Source organism: Misgurnus anguillicaudatus, chromosome 21 (assembly GCF_027580225.2).
Source record: "Misgurnus anguillicaudatus chromosome 21, ASM2758022v2, whole genome shotgun sequence".
NCBI lineage: Eukaryota > Metazoa > Chordata > Actinopteri > Cypriniformes > Cobitidae > Misgurnus > Misgurnus anguillicaudatus.
The window spans coordinates 33690880-33710000 of record NC_073357.2 but is presented as its reverse complement, the minus strand read 5'-3'; the positions used below and the strand labels follow the sequence as shown (position 1 = coordinate 33710000).

Below are 19121 nucleotides of genomic sequence, written 5' to 3'. Positions count from 1 at the left end.
GCTAAAAGGTTTTGAAATATGAAAACTACATTCTTAGACCTTTCCAACAATATATATACATGCAAAACATTGAAGTAAACTTACGTGTCCCGCTCACAGTTCAGTTAAGGGGTTAAATATTTTTGACTGTTATTTTCAGGAGATTTTATATAGGTTAGATGTCAAATAGATTGAAATATTTTCTATTATTCACAGATGATTAGATATTGCCCACCCCACTCTTTTTATGTGAAACTATGCAAATGATAAAGGGCAGGATCTCTAATATTGAAAGATAACTGGGAAGTCAATGTGATCTATTTGTTTTATTTTATTGTATAATTTCAATGGAAGCAGAAAATGTTTATCAGTAATCCTCTAGGTGGCACCCTGCATCAAGTTATGAGCTATTTTACTGTATAGAAGTTTGTTTTGAGATCTGTGGACTTATTGTTATGCAAACATATCATATCAACTTCATGTCCTTAGGATTCATATTTTTACTCAGGATAAATAAAGGGCATCACATGTGTTTGCTATAGTTTACATAGCAAGCCAAATTCAATCAAGGCATCTCTTTTTCAATTTTTTTTTATCTTAATAATTTAGAAAAAAATGAAGATTTTGTCATCATTCACTTTTATGTTGTTCTAAACCTGCATGAGTTTCTTATTTCTGTTGAACACAAAGAAATTAAAAACAAACACTATGAGTACCGTTAACTATGTGCTAACCATCATTTATCAAAACATACTTTGTGTTTAACAGAAAAAAGAAACTCATACAGGTTTGGAACAACATGAGGGTTAGTAAATAACGACAAAATTTTTATTTTTTGGGTGAACTATCCTTTTAAAGAATCCTTGATTCTTCTGATTTGTGTATTTAAGATTTGATAATATTTGTAAAAACTTTAAAACTTTCCAACTTGAGGGACATTCAAAAAACATATTTTTCTTGTAGCATATAAGTGATTATGACCTCATCATGAAATGCTACTAACATTTTATTTCTTTAAATAAAAGTCATTTTAAAAATCGACAAATCTAAATACACTTGAATTAATAAATATGACAGCATGCCAGACAATGATACCTGTTTTCTACAAACAGTTTGCAATCTAAAAATAAAGTAAAAATGGTGCTACTCAAACTGCCAAAGAAAACGACAGCTTTTATACAAATGTCTCTCACCAACATGACAAAAACACCTGAATCTGCTTTTATTTGTTTGAATTGCTTTTCTGTTTACACATTGGTTTTATGCTTTCCTTTGAAAAATCTCAAACACATTTTTATTGTTATTGGTGGTAATTATTCGTGTTGTTCTCAATAACAGATACTGGAATCCTCCACTCCATACAACACTTTCATGTTTACTAAAAAGAGTTTATTTTTTAATTTTGTTTCATTTTGTTCTCCTTATGCATGACTGAAATTATTCAGTTTGGCCATATTGCTCAAGAATTTTCTACAGAGACAAAATGTTAAACTGTCAGTCAGCTCTTCTGTTATTCTATTAAACACTACATACTTTAGCAGAAAATGACCAGACTTTTCAATTTATCCTCAAATGACATCTAATTTACATAATACATTATCCCAAATATGCTTCAGAATACTCCCACAGTATTTTCAGTCTTTAACGTCCCACATTTAACTATTGCATTTACTCACCACCAATGTGGATATCAACACCAGTACATTGTGCTTGGATTCCGTGGAGACTATAAATCTACATTTGGTTGAGACATGTGAGAAATGTTTGAATGATTTATGGTAAGTGTGCTTTTCACAGAAGCATTCTTAATAAATAATATTTTGGTGAGAGTTGAATCAATACGAATTATTTATAATAATGTGAAGAGACACACTTACTTTTAAAAAACATATTACTAGATTGGGGTTCATTCGTATATTGTTTGGTTGTGTCTTGAGTTGGTCATAGTACAAACATACTGTATCATGTAAACATATTTTGTACCCATAAGAAACACCCCACACGTGATTTACCCGAGTTAGGATAAACCAGGTTTATCTTTCTATGATCCGCCTACACTTAAACTTGATGATTATGCTTTCTTCGCAACCAATCATAACACTGAATTCCCTAAAAATCTTTCATAATATGTTCAACCAGAACGTTCATTTTATCCTGAATATCCATCAGCATTTAGTTCAAGACGCTAAGCTCTTGAGAACTGTTTTAACTCATATTGTGCTCACAACAGCAATAAGGCTTTATAACAAATGATGTTCAGAAACAACCCGACAAAGAATTTTAAATACAAACTTACAGTAGGTCAGTAATTCACATGCCACTGAGGAATAAATTTAGTGAAATTCAGACAGCTACCACAGACCGAGCCAGGTCACCGATCATAACAAAGAGTGAAAAGGCTTCATTTGTAACCAAGCAAAATTTCATACAAATGTAGACATGAAACTACATGAAACAAGTATTTTTTTACACATAAAGAATCTTTGAGGCCTTGGGAAATGTGTTTCTTGAAACTCTAGTGACAGAAATGCTTTAATCTCTCTTTTTCTTTGCCCGCCCACCCCAGTTTATTCTGTCCTCAGAACCTCAATAAAATTTTTAAAGTGAGCTATAAGAAATAGAATTTATCAATAATTTGTTTGTCCTCTGGAGATTGTGAGATTGTGAAAAGAAAGCACCATTTATTATGAATCCTCATGGAGAGAAAACAGTCAGCCTCTCGGTCATAAACACGATAGAGAGAGCAGTGAACATTTGCATTGAGTTTTGTGCCATAAAGGGTCAGAATGAAATGTGTGAATGATGGAAGATGCTCAGTATCTGTGCACGTGACTCCTTTTTGCACTGGTTGCGCTCTTTTTAGTGTCTGCAAACGTTTGTGCCAGACTTTCTCCATTAACCATTAATGGTCTGCATCTTTTAGAAAGAAATGATCACTGAGGGAGCCAGAAAGCCCCTTGAGTCTTTGAAAAGAGAAGATTGATGATTCAGTCATTATACTCTGTGTTGATGAATAGGCCAGATGTCATTAGGTATAGATGCTTGCTCCAGAAGTTTAAAATCACACAGTCCCGTTTTCGTGCCTGGACTTGTGGACTGTGGTGCGGGCCAGGGGGCTGCTTAAAGAAGGAGCCAGCGTGCATAAGAAACCAGCCAGCAGGGTGAGACCCAGTCCACCCCAGGCGCAGAACATGGACCATCCGTAACCATGACTGATGTCCTCGGGAAGGCCGTACAGGTAACGTGGGTAACGCGAAAGCTCAAAGTTAATGCCCGCCACACATGTACAGAGGGAGATAATACAGCAGGTTCCTATCAGAGAGAAAATCGTTCAAAATTACACAATCATTCATTACACAATAAACAGTGAATTATTGTGAAGAATCCATCTCAAAGCACTTAAGAATTTGTACACAATGTGAATCATAACCTGCCACTAGATGGCGACACTGTTTTCAAATGACTAAAGTTCATTTCTGTGGTGCATGCTTTACATTGTTGCAAAGCAGCTTTGCAGTAGAGAGTCGAGACATATGAAAATATATTGAATGCATGGTATTATTCCAAATTTGTTTCACAAAAAAAAGTGCACTAGCTGCTATACAAACAGGGTAAATATTCTGTTGGATTCTCTTTTATGTGTATACATTTTTTCATAAGATGCATATAAGTGTACCTCAGGTTGTAATCGACCAATCCACTTCTCTCTCAAACACATAAGGACGCACACATTCTGTCTCTTACCTCCCATGAGGAAGAGTAGTCCAGCTACATACTGCATGAGATCATGTTGTTGACAGCATCCAAGAACTCCAACGACCCAGCCAAAAAGGATGATAGAGACAGCCATGCCCACAAAACCTGCTGTCATCCGCCGCAGATCTGTAGCATCACAAGAAACCCCTCTGACTTGTAATTCTTTAGCAATGACATACATTGCATGTTAAACAATTACTACTAATAATGTAAAAACAGTCGCTTATGCTATAATGAACTGATCGTTTTATATTGTGGCACATTTAAAAGAGACTCACGGAGGGCATGCCACTCATCTTGCCGGATGGTCTTGGTGATGTTGACTGGAAGGTTTCGAGGCAAGATTGAAGATGTGTAGTGATACTTCACAGGAGTGCATCTCTGAATCAACCCTAGAAGTGAATCATAATTTGTATTTTAAAATGCATACATTATCATGACATTTATAGGTACTATTTGTGTTACTGCAAATGAGTCTGAAGAACAGCAGGTCAGTTGTGATTATAAATGTCACAAAGGTCACATGCATGTATTTTAATTAAATTATTTCCTGAAGAGCAATTAGACACATAAGGGGACACATAGGGGTCTTAAATGACAAACTTTTAAGAATCACATTAAGTTTTGATTGTTTTTAAAAAATACTGTATGTGACCCAGTCTGTAAAAACCCAGCTGAAGTTGTTTTTGTGATTAACCGTTTTCTACATGAAAATTATCCTACATAATTTAAAGAACATTCTGTGAAAATATCACCTTGATTTCTTTAACATTGACTGAGAAAGGTCATGTCAAAGAAGTTAAATCAGTTATTGAAATCAAACTCCAAATCTCATAATAAGATTATGAGACTTTATCTTGGATTTCACAGACAAGGTCATACATTAGACCTCAGGAAAGTTTTTAAAAATCATGAAGTACACAGTATATCACTGGATATAATCACTGCAAATAAACTGCTAAGAGCCATTGAATTCTGAATAGTCATGTGTGTGAACCCAAAATAATTCACTTGCATTTCATGATACAGTTACCATACTGTCAGTTCCATTCATGGGTTTTTCTTTTTTTGACCATCAAGTGTTGCACATTCGTACGACTTGTTCAGACTGGTTCAGCTGAGACAGTCATCACACAACTATAACACTTTTTGGTTGGTTTTCTGTGTACCTGAATTGCTTTCGTTTTTTAGTTGTGTTTCTAGCAATTTTGCTATAAAAATCACCTTCATTCGAGTGTGGGAGTGTGTTTATTTGGACAGTGTTCATTTTTCAGCAAAACTCTGTGTGGCAGATTTACATTTGAACCTCAACAATGTTTTGTTCAGTTTCCCCCCTTTAAAGCTTTCACTGTGCCAGCAATAGATGTTTGAATGGCAAAAATGAAATTCTTTTGAATTGTTCTCCAAACAAGTATATCTAACACTACCACAAGCATCTCCCTATTTCCCATTTGTACTAGCCAATTCATTAGCCTACATTTCAGGGCTGCTCAAAAACAATGTTTTTAAAGGGGACATTTCACAAGACTTTTTTGAGACGTATGTGTTTTAGCTTAAAATACCCACAGATAATTTATTATAGCATGTTAAAATTGCCACTTTGTAGGTGTGAGCAAAAATGTGCCATTTTTGGGTGTGTTTTTAAAGGTCACGTTCTTCCTGATCCCATTTTTCAAACTTTAGTTAGTGTATAATGTTGCTGTTAGAGCAAAAATAATATCTGCAAAATATTAAGCTCAAAGTTCACTGCCAGGCAATATATTTTCTTTAACAGAAGTCCCCTTTCAAAGCCTACTGTGAAAACAGCAGTATGGTACGTAAATTGTGTGAAATATTGCACACTGTAAACACAATCAAAGCTTCAAAAACACAGAAAGAACGGGACCTTTAAATGCAAATGAGCTGGTCTCTGAACTAAATAACAGTGCCATGGTTGCATACTGTATGCAGGTTAAGTGGCGATATTATCCGCTTCTGACATCACAAGGGGAGCCAAATTTCAATTACCTATTTTGTCACATGCTTGCAGAGAATGATTTACCAAAATAAGTTTGTTCATTTTCTAGGTTGATTAAAGCACTGGGGACCCATTTATAGCACTTAAAGGAACAGTATGTAGGATTGTGGTCAAAACTGGTACTGCAATTAGAGCTGTAATCGGGCCTTAAAAGTTAGGCCCGAAATGACCGGAGCCCGACAGAATGCAGCCCGAACCAGAACGTACATTTAGATTGACAGCTTTTTAAAAGCCCGAACCCGTTTACAGCCCGACATTATTTAAATGTGCGCACACACACAGCTTTTGTCAAGAATGAGTAATTTACACAGGTTTTAACATTATTTATTCATTACTAATAATCTACACGCAAACTGGAAGTTGAAACAAAGAAATAAAATAAGTCATCTGTAACATTGTAACATCTCATTCTAAATAGGCTTATGCAATACACTATAAATAGGCCAATAAAAAGTATTATTTCTTAACGAATTAAATTAAGATAATACATTCTGAATTGAGATGGATATTTGGCAATAACGAAATTAAGAGAAAGGCTCCGTGGGATTTGCGTCGGCACTTCTCTCCATTACTGCCAACATTAGTCTATATCCTTTGTCTAAATTATGTATTTAAGACTCAATTAATATTTAGTTATACATTGAAAAACCTTTACTCACCAAGATTAGGCTACATGTTTTTGATGAGGAAAATTATTAAATCCACTGGTTGCAACGAATTCAGCGCGGTCCTGCGCTACTGAACTTGACTGCTCATTTACCTCACAAAGCCGGAGCGGAAGCCCAAGCCCGCCCCGAGCCCGTGTAAAATGTTAGAAATGAAGCCCGAACCCGCCCGAGCCCGTCGGGTTCCGACGGGTCCCGTCGGGTTCGGGCAAAGATCTTCAGCTCTAACTGCAATCACAAAACTTGTGGCTAAAACTGGTACTGCAATCTCACAACTGGTGGCCAATACACAACATGACAACATAAACATCAGTTGAGGGCTGCAACTCCACTTTTTAAATGACAATATCCTGGCCATAACACTGTTGTCAGTGATATAAGTATTTGAAATAAAAATGATTTTATAATGTCTAGTGACATATCAGGGCCATTTTATGATTAATAGATATACATTTCTTACATACTGTTCCTTTAAACATGAAAAAAGTCAGATTTTCATGATATGTCCCCTTTAAAAGAAAGACCGAGCTATTGTTTGCACACTTCAGAAGTCTATGAATAAAGCCAATCTGGTGTAAACTGATCCAACACATTATGAGATTTTGCATTTTTAACCACAACGCTCATGTCATGGAATGCAGTAGAGAAGAACTGCCTTATTTACCTGTCAATCAACAATTAACACAAGTATTGGACAAAACAAAATAATTGAGCTTGAACGTCCATTTCATTTCCTGTACAGGGCTTATCCTAGTCTCAGACTAAAATGCATGTTTGAGCTGCCATCATTTAATAACACCTTATACTGACATATCTTAACATATATCAGTGCAATATGTCTCAAGATGCACACAGGTATAGTTTTTTGTAAGGTTTGCTTGTAAAAACTACACTTAAATCTCCTAATATAACTATAAGCCTATCACTCTAAAAACAAACGGTGCTATGTAGCACCAAAAGTGGTTCTTTGCTCGTAATCATAGAAGAACCATTTTTTGTGCCATATAGCACCTGTGAAGCACCTGTGTAGAACCATATAAAGCCTATATAGCACCACTATAGCACCACATATGGTTCTACATAGAACTATGTGGTTCTACACAGGTGCTTCACTGGTAGTGGTGGGCAAAGCGAGGCTTCGTGAAACACTGAAACAGTTGAATCAATTGTGCCGTATGATTCGAGGTTTCGAAACATCAATCCGAAACCGCCTCCACAGTGACACCTAGCGGTCGTTTGCATGTCTTTACATGAAGCAGCCTTGGCAAGATTTTAGACGAGCGCTGACAAATTGTATCTCAAATGTTGTTTGATTGACACACAAGTGAAAGAATGGGAGAGTGGATAGTGCTCTCGGCTCTCATGCATAGATCTTAGGATCGTACCCGGGAAATGCTTGCGCTACGTCATCGTAATAAAATACTTTTTTGTTGTTGTTTTAACATCTGTTTGACAACTTTTTGAGCTTTTAGGCTCACAATTGTCGATAACTATAGGCTATTCGGGTCTATTTAATTAAAAAAATGGAATAGAGATGTACCAAATAAATAATAAGAGATTCATAAAATATATCAAGCCATAATATGCCACATTGTTTACATATAAAGATCTTTATTCAAATATATAAATTGTTCTGTGTTGATAAACTCAACCAGCTTCTTTTTTACATGTAATTTCTCCAGCCTTTGAAAAAATTCTCACACAAGGTACACTTGTTGCTGACATTTTTTTGTAAGTAGCCTAACTGTTACATACAAATGAGGAAAAATTACTTCTTTTCAGTAATTTATAGTATTTGATCTTGGCAAAAACGCATATGAGGTATTGTCAGGTTTGTTTCCTACCCTGTCAGTTTAAGATTCGACGCAGATTCGACAGGTACGCCACCTTTCGAAACACTTGTGAAATGCACCGCTTTGTTTAGCCATAGTCACGTGACTTTGGTGTTTCGAAACATCTACGCGATCGGGATCTCGACACAGTGTCGAAACGTCAGTTTCGCGAGAGCCATCCCTATTCACTGGTGCTTCACCGGAACCATATGTGGTGCTATAGTGGTGCTATATAGGCTTTATATGGTTCTACACAGGTGCTTCACCGGTGCTATATGGCACAAAAAATGGTTCTTCTATGATTACGAGCAAAGAACCACTTTTGGTGCTACATAGCATCATTTGTTTTTAAAATGTATAGGCCTGAATTAATCTAAACCCTGTCCGGGAAATTGCCCCAAAAGGTAGGAAAGCTATTCTAGGCCTACACTGTACAAATTTTTTGTAGAAATTATAGTATTACTGGGTATTATGGCAACTAGCTGCCAGTAACTTACTGTAGATTTTACATTTATGTCATTTACTGGCAACAGTTTGTTTAAAGTTAAATGAACATGAAACATTTTCAGTCTTTATCTTCTACAGTAAGTTACTGGCAACCAGCTGCATAATTACAGCTAATTTTTTTACAGTGTATATCTAAACATCCTGTTATATTAAACGGCACAGCCTAGACATCCTTTTAACATCAAATTATATAACTTTATTGTCATAAAAACAATATAAAGTGCAAACACACACCCTAAGTGTGCAAACAGCTTTACTAGATTCATTACCAACAACTGGGGCCATAGACGTATTGATCGGACAAAATGAAAGGAGTGAAGAGGTCAAAGATAAACAAGGAATATGCACATCTTTGCCACTGGCTGCCATTGGCATTTTTACCATTCTGTTGATTTGATATCTTTAAAGACATATTTCAAAATCCAGTTGGGTTTGGACAGACACTATTGAACTGAACAAAAAGCCATTCATGTGTCAAGTAGACTGTGGCTTTAAATCTATGTCATCATCACACAAACAAACATATCAAAGGCCAGTCGCTCTCACAAAGACTCTTTCCTTGTTCAACTGATCCTTTAAAGGAAATACAAAAAAAATATTTTTCTCTTTCTTATATGTGTAAACAAGGAATGACATGACAGTAAGACTGTGATATCTGATAGATACTCTACAAAGAGACTTCAGATTAATTGGGTGCAGCAAAAGATAAATCAATGCCCTGCAGACTTAAAAGACATTTCAGATTTGCATATTGCACACTGATGCTGTATTAGAAATTGGTTCACTGAAGGGAATAGTTGCTACTGTGCATTATTTTGGATTATCTCTCTGCTGTAACACAATGTTGGGTTGTCAGTTCACTTATTAAAGCATTTCAACATGTTTAAAGTATTTTAACTTCCAGCCATAGAGCTTGTGTCAAGTTGCATTTATTAGATTAAGTTTAAACTTTTTCAGTTTCTCTAAAAATCACTTGGTACACACATTAACTGTACCAAGTTTCTATTAACAAGTAAAACAAGTAAAACATCTGTTCTGTGTAATTTGGGGACTGAACAGTTAATGATATGCTAATTAGGTTTGTGTTCATAACAAACATTTTCCAATGACACAGATGGTTATCTCATAGTGAAAAGTAGATACATTACTAAGAGATAAATGTTATCTAGAGTGAGGGCTCACTGTCTAACTGAAGTGGTTTCACACAAGCACTACTTCATCTTTCATGACATCTATACAGCCACTTAGGGTGACCTGGGAAAATCAATGAACAAATTATTGATGAAGATATGGTCAAGCAACAACACGCCTCCCCTTTTCCTCCCAGGCAGGAAAATGGCTACTATAAAAGCTCATGCTTAATAATTAAGGCCTAAACACAATTTCAAATTAGAAAATAAAAGCAAAAATGAGAAAGGTGATATAATCTTCTTAAAGTTTTTGAGATCCTTCTCCATATACTTACAGTGCTTAAGTTTAATTTATAGGCACTCCATAACTTGGTAATAACTTAGCTATACTTTGTGGTAAAAAAACAAACACTCCTGTTTATTGTATGTTTATCTCAGCTGAACAGTGTGTTTCCCACTCTATCCTCCTGTAAATTATTCATTTTCGTTTTTTAAATAGGACATTCATTCCCTTACAAAAATCAACCATGTGCGGGGGGACAGCTCGTTTGCCGTTGCCGCCCCTAGGTTGTGGAATAATCTTCCACTGTATGTTCGTGAGTGTTATTCTCTTAATAAATTCAAGCGTAACTTGAAATCTTATTTATTTACTGTGGCATTTGATTGTGTATGATTGGTGGTGAAATAGCTATATGGCCAGTGTAAATAGAGAGATAGGTTTTATAACACATTGAAGGTTATAGCATTTTATTATGTATTCCTGATGTTGGGCCTGACGTATTTTATCATTGACCAAACGAGAGTTTTTTTTTTATTTTAATTAAGTTTTTATTGTGTAACAATGTTTGTTTTTAAAATGTTATTATTATTATTATTTATGTACAGCACTTTGGTCAACTTCTGTTGTATTAACTTTGTGCTTTATAAATAAATTGAACATTGAACATGTGTTTTTTTTTTGTAAAATTGATTACCATTGGCAAAACCTTGATATTTTGTAGTAACCATGTTTTTTTTTTTGTAGTAACCATGTATTTTTGGTTTTAACTGTAGTAAAGCCATCCTTTTCATGATTTTACATTTCTTTTGGTGTGTGTTAGTACATGTTATACCTCTGGCCTGTTGAATGCTTTATTCTGATTGGATGAGAAATGTTCTATGGGTTTTAATTATTTTCAGTAAAACACACATCAAACCTGTCAAATGTCTTAAAATAATCACCAGAGAAATATGTTTGTGGTAACCGTGGTATAAGTGGAACAATTGGCTCCGGTCTTTTAAGTGAATCCGGTCCTTAGCGTCATGCCGCATTACCACCTTTGGTGTGCATTATTTTTTATTATACAACAGTTCTTTCTGGTTCTCGAATCTGATTGGCTAAGAGGTATGCGATATTGTACTGATAACGGCACAGTAACCGCTTCACCTTTGTATCATTCCGCCACCTAGTGAATGGAGGTCCTAAAGAGGCTCATCTCTGAATAGAAAAACACAGACGCCCTGTTTTTAAACACTCTCCGTGTGTCTCATTAGTTCACTAGCTCATAAATCAGTCTGTGAATCCCCAATCGGAAGTTATTATTCCATCAAAGATCAGCGCTCTTGGATGTTACGTTAAAGTTAATGGGAGTAATGTCTTGTCACATCGTGTGGACGATTAACACTTGGAAAGAGGAATGTAAACACAGAGCTATATCTCTTATCAGAACGCAAAAACACAGTGGAACTGCAGGTAAGCACCGCAGCTTTTAAATGTGGACATTGATCATTTATTTAATCGCGACGTGACTATTAAAACATGTTATGAGATATCGCCACTGGTATATTTATAAGCAGCATGCAAAAACATCTCTCTGACACTTTTAAAAAACAGTTTTTAGATAGTACTGACAAGAACGAAGTCTAATAATAACTGAGTGCTCGTATCGCGTTATGATGAAATGGTAAACCAATAGTAACATTATAGAAGTATAGTTTTATTAACTTTTACCTCGCGCAAAAACAATAACAACATAAAAGACACTAAATATGAATAAGAAAACAAGTAATAGTTTCATCATGACACCAAATACTGGTAATTTGATCAAATTTTTGACCATCAGGCCAACATGAGAGCCAGGGAATCCCTGTCAGAGATGTAGCCCAGAGAGGGCGGTGGTCAGCGGGGCGAATGAACACTGACGTCCGCTCATGCTTTGGTTGTCATACGTACCGAATCTCACTAAGCAAACGTTCAAACAGGCGCTATCTTTACTAATCGACTGTAGATTTATATATAATACATATATATTCTCGACTGAACTAATCTTAAAACTACACTTTGTGACCAAGAAATTGTAATATTTAAAAACGGTGAATCCGTCCATTGAGTTGTTATGAGATTCAAAGCAGCCGAAAGTGTTACCTGTCATTCTGGCCGCCCTCAAATCCGTGGCGGAAGTAGTAGTTCTCAAACAAAGAGGCTTTTAAAATTACTCCGTTGTTGTTTTCTAGTTTTCGTTTTTCAAACGTGTGCCGTCGAACTGTTGTATAAAAGCAATATCGCTCTCGGAGTCGTGTGATATAGCTCTATATCATCACGGCTGTGATTAGGCCAGAGGCACGAGGCCGTAGGCAATCACATACTCGAGCGATATTGTTTAAATAATTCACCGGCCCATCGTCAATTATTCCTTACTTAACAAGCTGCAGTTACAAGTTACAAATCTGAAAATTCTATGATGACGCAATTTATCGACTTCCAACTGAAATGTCATTTTTGGACTAAAATGAACGCAGAGATTGTAGTTTCCAGTTTACTTCCGTAATAAGTTGTCATGGACCCGATGCACATTATCATAATTCTGTCCTGTGCTTTGGTACGCCTCCAAAAATGCACTGGGGTCTGGAGGGAACGAAAGTGGCTGGCTGAGGTTGGCTTGAACTGTTGTTGAGCCTTTAAAGAATTTGCTACTGACTATTCAAACGCGAGTTGAAGGTCACTGTGTTTTCGAAGCCTTGATTGTGTTCATGGTGCACAATATAACATGTGTTTATGTTTTGTGTGAAAAAAAAACACGCAGTATTTTCATACAATTTACTTTATATCTCTATATCGCTGTTTTCACTCCTTCAGAAATACGTAATAAGTTCTGATTGTGTTGTGATTTGAGCAGCAGGTTAGCTTAGCCAGACCCGTTTGAGCTTAGCTGGCAACTAGCGTATTCCTGTGGGTGGATGTTAGGCAAAAACTCTTATATTGACGTCATTTGACCAGGAAGTAAAGGGCTGTAGTATTACTTATGCTCTTACAGCAACATTACACACCAACTAAAGTTTGAAAAATGCAATCACGAAAAACGTGACCTTTAAGGGCAGTGTATAGCATTTGTTGTTTTTCGTGTTTTAGTTGGGTTTTAATTTTTAGTATTTTTACCTTACCAATCTTATCAATGTTCTGCTCAAGTCACGCTGGCAAAGTTGATTGATCAGCTTGGTCATCTGCATTTTCTGGATCAGATTCGTGTTCGAATAGATAAGGTAGTTAAGACGATATTAACTCCTGTAAGTATTGCTTTGGGAGCTGATATTCCAAATATGGTAAGGAGCGTGACATTTCTTGCACGCTTGAGTTATTTGGCCACTCACAACCCACTGGATAGCTGGCAAATCATTGCACATGCGCTTTGCCGAAATATAAGCTTTGTACAATTCAGCGTGTTTCGGAAAAGTAAGGCAGAGAGAAGCAACAATAATGTACGGTATTTTGAAAATAATGTGTTTTTAAAACAAACCATGTAAACAAATTGCATTAAACCAAATACACCAAAACAATTTATTTTTAGCAACGTCATATGACCCAATTTTTATCTTGTTTTTAATGTCGCAAGCTTAAACGAAAAACACTCTTTGTTTCTTCTTTATGTTCCTTTAAAACATGTATCTGTTAAACCCATCATGGCCAAGACAACTACAGAGGCAACATGCACTCCCCCGTCCACAGTTTAAAGCTCTTTTATTAGACAGAAGATACAGGTGCCACAAATTCAGCACCTTGGACAGCAACCCTGGTCTATCTCCAGTCTTTCACATTTCTTATTTATTCTTTCACATTTAGGCATTTTGCAGACGCTTTTATCCAAAGTGCATTACATCTATACATTTATTTACTAGTATGTGTGTTCCTTTGGATCAAACCCATAACATTTGTGTTGCTAACTCAATGCTCTACAAATTGAGCTACAGGAGCAGAAAGCTATCGGGAAGATTTTCAACTTAATAAAGTAACTCAATAACTTGGGAAGTGCAGTCGCCCTGTGGTTAATTTTTAAAAGCACTTCTCTGTGAAGCGTTACAGAATGGTCGATTTAAAAGCATTAAGGAATATGACAATGGGAGATTTAAACCAGTGGTTCAGTTTATTTCAAAACAAAACGGCCAGCCAGTCCCTAAAAAATGCTGGATGCGAATATCCGAGTAGCCTATACCGCGATTGGCCTTGACAAAGCATCTCAAACAGCTCACCTTTATAAATGAGATCCTCGGTCTCCAGATCAAAGCCCTCGCGGTGACACTTTCTCCACAGGCCGGAGATCGTGGAGTTGAACTGGCGGCTGCAGTGAGACTCCATGGCCGTCGCCGAAGCCATAGCGTGCCGCTTCACGCGCGCTGACGGTTCCCCCATCTCTGTCCTCTCGTAGCCCTTCGGTGGCATCTGGAGAGGCAAGTTGTGATTTGAGATGTAAATGTATCCGGGATCGTTGCGCTTGTTTGCGTAGTTCTTACAGCGCTCGCGGTGCCGCCGGGCATCTGTCTCGTACCAGTAATCGGTGCAGATGGCCATGGCCAACAAGACCAGTGCACAAAACGCCAAGAAAAGACCCGCGCTGGTTAAAATCTTAATGGCGGCCATCTTCTCCGTTTGTTGGAGAGCCCAGACAGATTTGCAGTCCTCCCTCGGCAGCCGAAGCAAGAAAACACGGCAGATATCTAACGGATCTCGGACGCTGACATGACCGGGCTCGACTCCGGGGTGATGCTTTATCTATTGTTGTAAAGCGCCCTGGCAGATGTGCCTCTTCTCCACCATCTGTTTTGGTTTTCGAGTTAAGAAGAGGGGGGAGAGATGGGAAGAGGACCAGTAGTGAGTGAGTGTAATGCTTTCTCTTTCCTCTTGGGCCTCGCTGAACTGAGAGAAAACCAATTAGGTGCCTAGGAGGATGAGACATAGATGTGATACACGTGATAGGATCATTTATCGATTATGAACTCTGGCACATCATCACCCCTAGGAAAATGAACCATGGTTTTATTATAGAAGTACCCATGTTTTTATTTCTTTTTTTATTGACCAATTTGTAAAACCATGGTTTTACTACAAAAACCATGGATAGGCTAAATAAGTCATTTTGTGGTAACCCTGTTTAACTAAACATGTTTCTTTATTTTTCTATTTGTAGTAAAACCATGGTTAATATTCGTAAGATAGGGCAGCTGTAGTTTATGTTTTTCGATGTTTTCCATTTATTGATTGTTTTCATCTAAATAGATGGCAAAAAAATGGTGTAAGTTGTAACATTTGCACTTCTTTCACATTTGGTGTAATTGTATAGGAACGGTAGGTTCCACAAACAAACGTTAAAGGTGCAGTGTGTGCATTTTAGGAGGATCTATTGACAGAAATGCAATGTAACATACATAACTATATTTTCAGAGGTGTATAAAGACATTACCTAATACAGTGGTTCTCAAACTTTTTCCGCGTGAGGCCCCCCTTGTGTACGGTGCATTTCTTCGCGCCCCCCCAAAGAAAATTTATGACAAAAACTGTTCTAAAATTTATTTTTTAATTAAACAAAACATGTTAAGTTATACAAAGTAGTTCTGTTGGTTAGTAGCCTTATTTTTATTAGTTTTAATTACACAGAATCCATGATAAATGAACTGGACCCCAGTTTGAGAACCACTGACCTAATAAACTGTTATGTTTTTCTTACCTTTGAATGAGCCATTTCTATCTTCTGTACATACACAGCGGGTCCTCTTACATGGAACTCACTATTTTGCGCTGCCATTTTTCTACAGTAGCCCTAAATGGACAAAATGTAAGTATGATGACAAAAATTTCAAAACCCCCAAAGCTCAAAACTTATCACATGACTAGACAGAGCAGACATTCCCATTTACAAAGATACATGGATTGTAAAAATCCGTTGAGGATTGAGAAAGTTATGATATGTTTAATATTAGAAATCAGAGTAAAAAAGTTATATACAGTCACCTAAAGGATTATTAGGAACACCTGTTCAATTTCTCATGAATGCAATTATCTAATTAACCAATCACATGCTTCAATGCATTTAGGGGTGTGGTCCTGGTCAAGGCAATCTCCTGAACTCCAAATTGAATTTTAGAATGGGAAAGAAAGCTGATTTAAGCAATTTTGAGCGTGGCATGGTTGTTGGTGCCAGACGGGCCTGTCTGAGTATTTCACAATCTGCTCATGTGATTTTCACGCACAACCATTTCTAGGGTGTGAAAGGGGAAAAACATCCAATATGCGGCAGTCCTGTCGGCGAAAATGCCTTGTTGATGCTAGAGGTCAGAGGAGAATGAGCCGACTGATTCAAGCTGATAGAAGAGCAACTTTGACTGAAATAACCACTCGTTACAACCGAGGTATGAAGCAAAGCATTTGTGAAGCCACAACACGCACAACCTTGAGGTATATAGGCTACAACAGCAGAAGACCCCACCGGGTACCACTCATCTCCACCACAATTTAAATAGGAAAAAGAGGCTACAATTTGCATGAGCTCACCAAAATTGGACAGTTAAAGACTGGAAAAATAATGCCTGGTCTGATGAGTCTTGATTTCTGTTGAGACATTCAGATGGTAGAGTCAGAATTTGGCATAAACAGAACGAGAACATGGATCCATCATGCCTTGTTACCACTGTGCAGGCTGCTGGTGGTGGTGTAATGGTGTGGGGGGTGTTTTCCTGGCACACTTTAGGCCCCTTAGTGCCTATTGGGCATCGTTTAAATGCCACAGCCTGCCTGAGCATTGTTTCTGACCTTGTCCATACCTTTATGACCACCATGTACCCATCCTCTGATGGCTACTTCCAGCAGGATAATGCACCATGTCACAAAGCTCAAATCATTTCAAATTGGTTTCTTGAACATGATAATGAGTTCACTGTACTAAAATGGCCCCCACAGTCACTAGATCTCAACCCAATAGAGCATCTTTGGGATGTAGTGGAACCGGAGCTTTGCGCCCTGGATGTGCATCCCACTAATCTCCATCAACAACAAGACCAAGTTAAAAAATATATATTTTGTCACACCTACCTTTCAGTTGTGTCCCGAGTCTAGCGGAAACACACCCACTGGTTGAAAGTGACACAAATTTTCAAACAGTTGCTGTAAAAAAAAAACACCTCAGGACTGGAAGCTCAAAATATCAAACGCTTCCTGTGGTTTTTCTTCACGTATTTATTGTATTATTTAGTAAAAAAATACCACAACGATGCGGTGAGAAGTAGATATTGCATGACACGCATTTTAAAGTAACAACCCAGAAGATCGGCCCAGAAATTTGACGCACATGCCTGCGATGTCAGCATTGCTACAAAATGCTCTACAAAGAGCGTTTTATCACAGATGTTGAATGGCAATACAGTAGCTTCTCTATGTGTTTTGAAAGGGAGGGGTGAGCGGTGCACTGAACCGTTGGTTGCAATTTCACTGCTAAATGATGCTAAAATCTACACCTGGCACCTTTAAGTGTTCATTTGCAGCAAACTTGCCACCTGCCATCCATGGATGTAGCCCACAGAGAAGCGCTGCAAGATGTTTCAAAATCGTGGGAGGTTTAGGTCAAGATGCAAAAGAATAAATCAAGTTAATTTACAAGGCAATTATAAGTGGTATAGGGCCATCATAAGTTTGTAAGACTGAACGAAGGCATTCCAGTAAAAGTGTGGCATATCATTGTCTAAAGTTTAGGCATTGGGTTGTGTCAAGGCAGATGACAAAGGAAGACAACCTGTAGGGTTGTCGTTATGGCAACAGCCCCTTGCCAAAGAGACTGTGTTGAAATAGGACAAGTGTGAACACATAATCAATACCCCCCTCTGATTCCCATATGACATTTCAGACCCAGTATGTGCAGTAAAAATGTCCTTGTAGCATGTATCTTGACTCTGTAACTAACACTGTAGTTGCAAAACTACAAAGATGATATCTTGAACGTGTATAGAAGTTGAGAAGCAGGTCATTTGTTGGTATGGTGGCATAGAGACATTTTTTAAATGAAGTCTCGAACTCCATAAGACATTAGAGTGACACAAACATCACTGCAACACATGGCCAACAAGCCAAAAACAAGTAGTTGTCATCCAAAAAATAAGAGGATCAGAAAAGAGGAACAGTAGAAAAGAGGGACAAGTATAGATTGACCTGTAACAGACCACAGTCTTGGTTGCTAATTGACAAATGTGTTGGGTGATGCATAATGGTAAAAGGGAATCATTACATAACAAACCCTTTGCATGGGTATGTACCATTCGAAGAATATGACATAACTTTGAATAAATGTATCGTCCTACTTCCTGAGGAGGTGCAGTATATGCCTTAAGTGTAGTTACAACATTCACACCAGAACTGCTAAATGTCACTGGAGTTCATTAAAGGGACACTCCACCTTCTTTGAAAATATGCTCATTTTCCAGCTCCCCTAGAGTTAAACATTTGATTTTTACCGTTTTGGAATCTATTCAGCTGATCACCGGTCTGGCAGTAAAACTTTTAGCATAGCATAATCCATTGAATCTGATTAGACCATTAGCATTGCACAAAAAATAACCAAAGAGTTTCGATATCTTTCCTATTTAAAACTTGACTCTTTCAGTACTCAATGATATTACGAAAATAGTCCCCTTGGTAACTTTCAATAGCAGGGGACTATTTTCGGGCAGTTTGTAATATCATTGCGCCTCCTGCAGCCATAAGTCCTTGATTATTACGCCAGAATGAAAATATAGTTCCTAGACATTTTGGCCTAGAAAATTGCAACTTTTAATTTTCCTTCAGTCTTGATACACAATGTAACTACAGAAGTCAAGTTTTAAATATGAAAAATATCAAAACGTTTTTTAACAGCGATGCTAATGGTCTAATCAGATTAAATGAATTATGCTAAGCTATGCTAAAAGTGGTACAGCCAGACCCAGAGGTCAGCTAAATAGA

General features: G+C 37.2%; 2 protein-coding genes across 5 annotated transcripts in view; one reads left to right on the top strand and one right to left on the bottom strand.

The window, feature by feature from the left end:
* The window catches only part of gas2b (growth arrest-specific 2b), a 23869-nt gene extending 22994 nt beyond the window's left edge, over positions 1–875 (top strand). For all 4 annotated transcript variants that reach the window (XM_055203880.2, XM_055203869.2, XM_055203884.2 and 1 more), the window contains exon 9: positions 1–875. This exon is cut by the window's left edge and continues 685 nt beyond it. The gene's annotated coding sequence lies outside the window, so the exon portion shown is untranslated.
* Positions 876–2542: 1667 nt separating this feature from the next.
* tmem276b (transmembrane protein 276b) lies at positions 2543–15046 on the bottom strand. Its single transcript, XM_055203861.2, has 4 exons — positions 14390–15046; positions 4014–4127; positions 3724–3861; positions 2543–3291 (listed from the first exon to the last, which is right to left on the bottom strand). The coding sequence occupies exons 1-4, from the start codon at positions 14775–14777 to the stop codon at positions 3041–3043; spliced, it is 891 nt and encodes a 296-aa protein (XP_055059836.1). The 5' UTR covers positions 14778–15046; the 3' UTR covers positions 2543–3040.
* Between the last annotated feature and the right edge of the window lie 4075 nt (positions 15047–19121).

Excerpts from the sequence above, each read along its gene's own strand:
- tmem276b (XM_055203861.2), bottom strand. The coding sequence starts at position 14,777 with ATGGCCGCCATTAAGATTTTAACCAGCGCGGGTCTTTTCTTGGCGTTT. Across the intron at positions 4,128-14,389 it reads CGAGGATCTCATTTATAAAG|GGTTGATTCAGAGATGCACT; the intron begins GTGAGCTGTTTG and ends ATTCACTTCTAG. Across the intron at positions 3,862-4,013 it reads AGATGAGTGGCATGCCCTCC|ATCTGCGGCGGATGACAGCA; the intron begins GTGAGTCTCTTT and ends GTGATGCTACAG.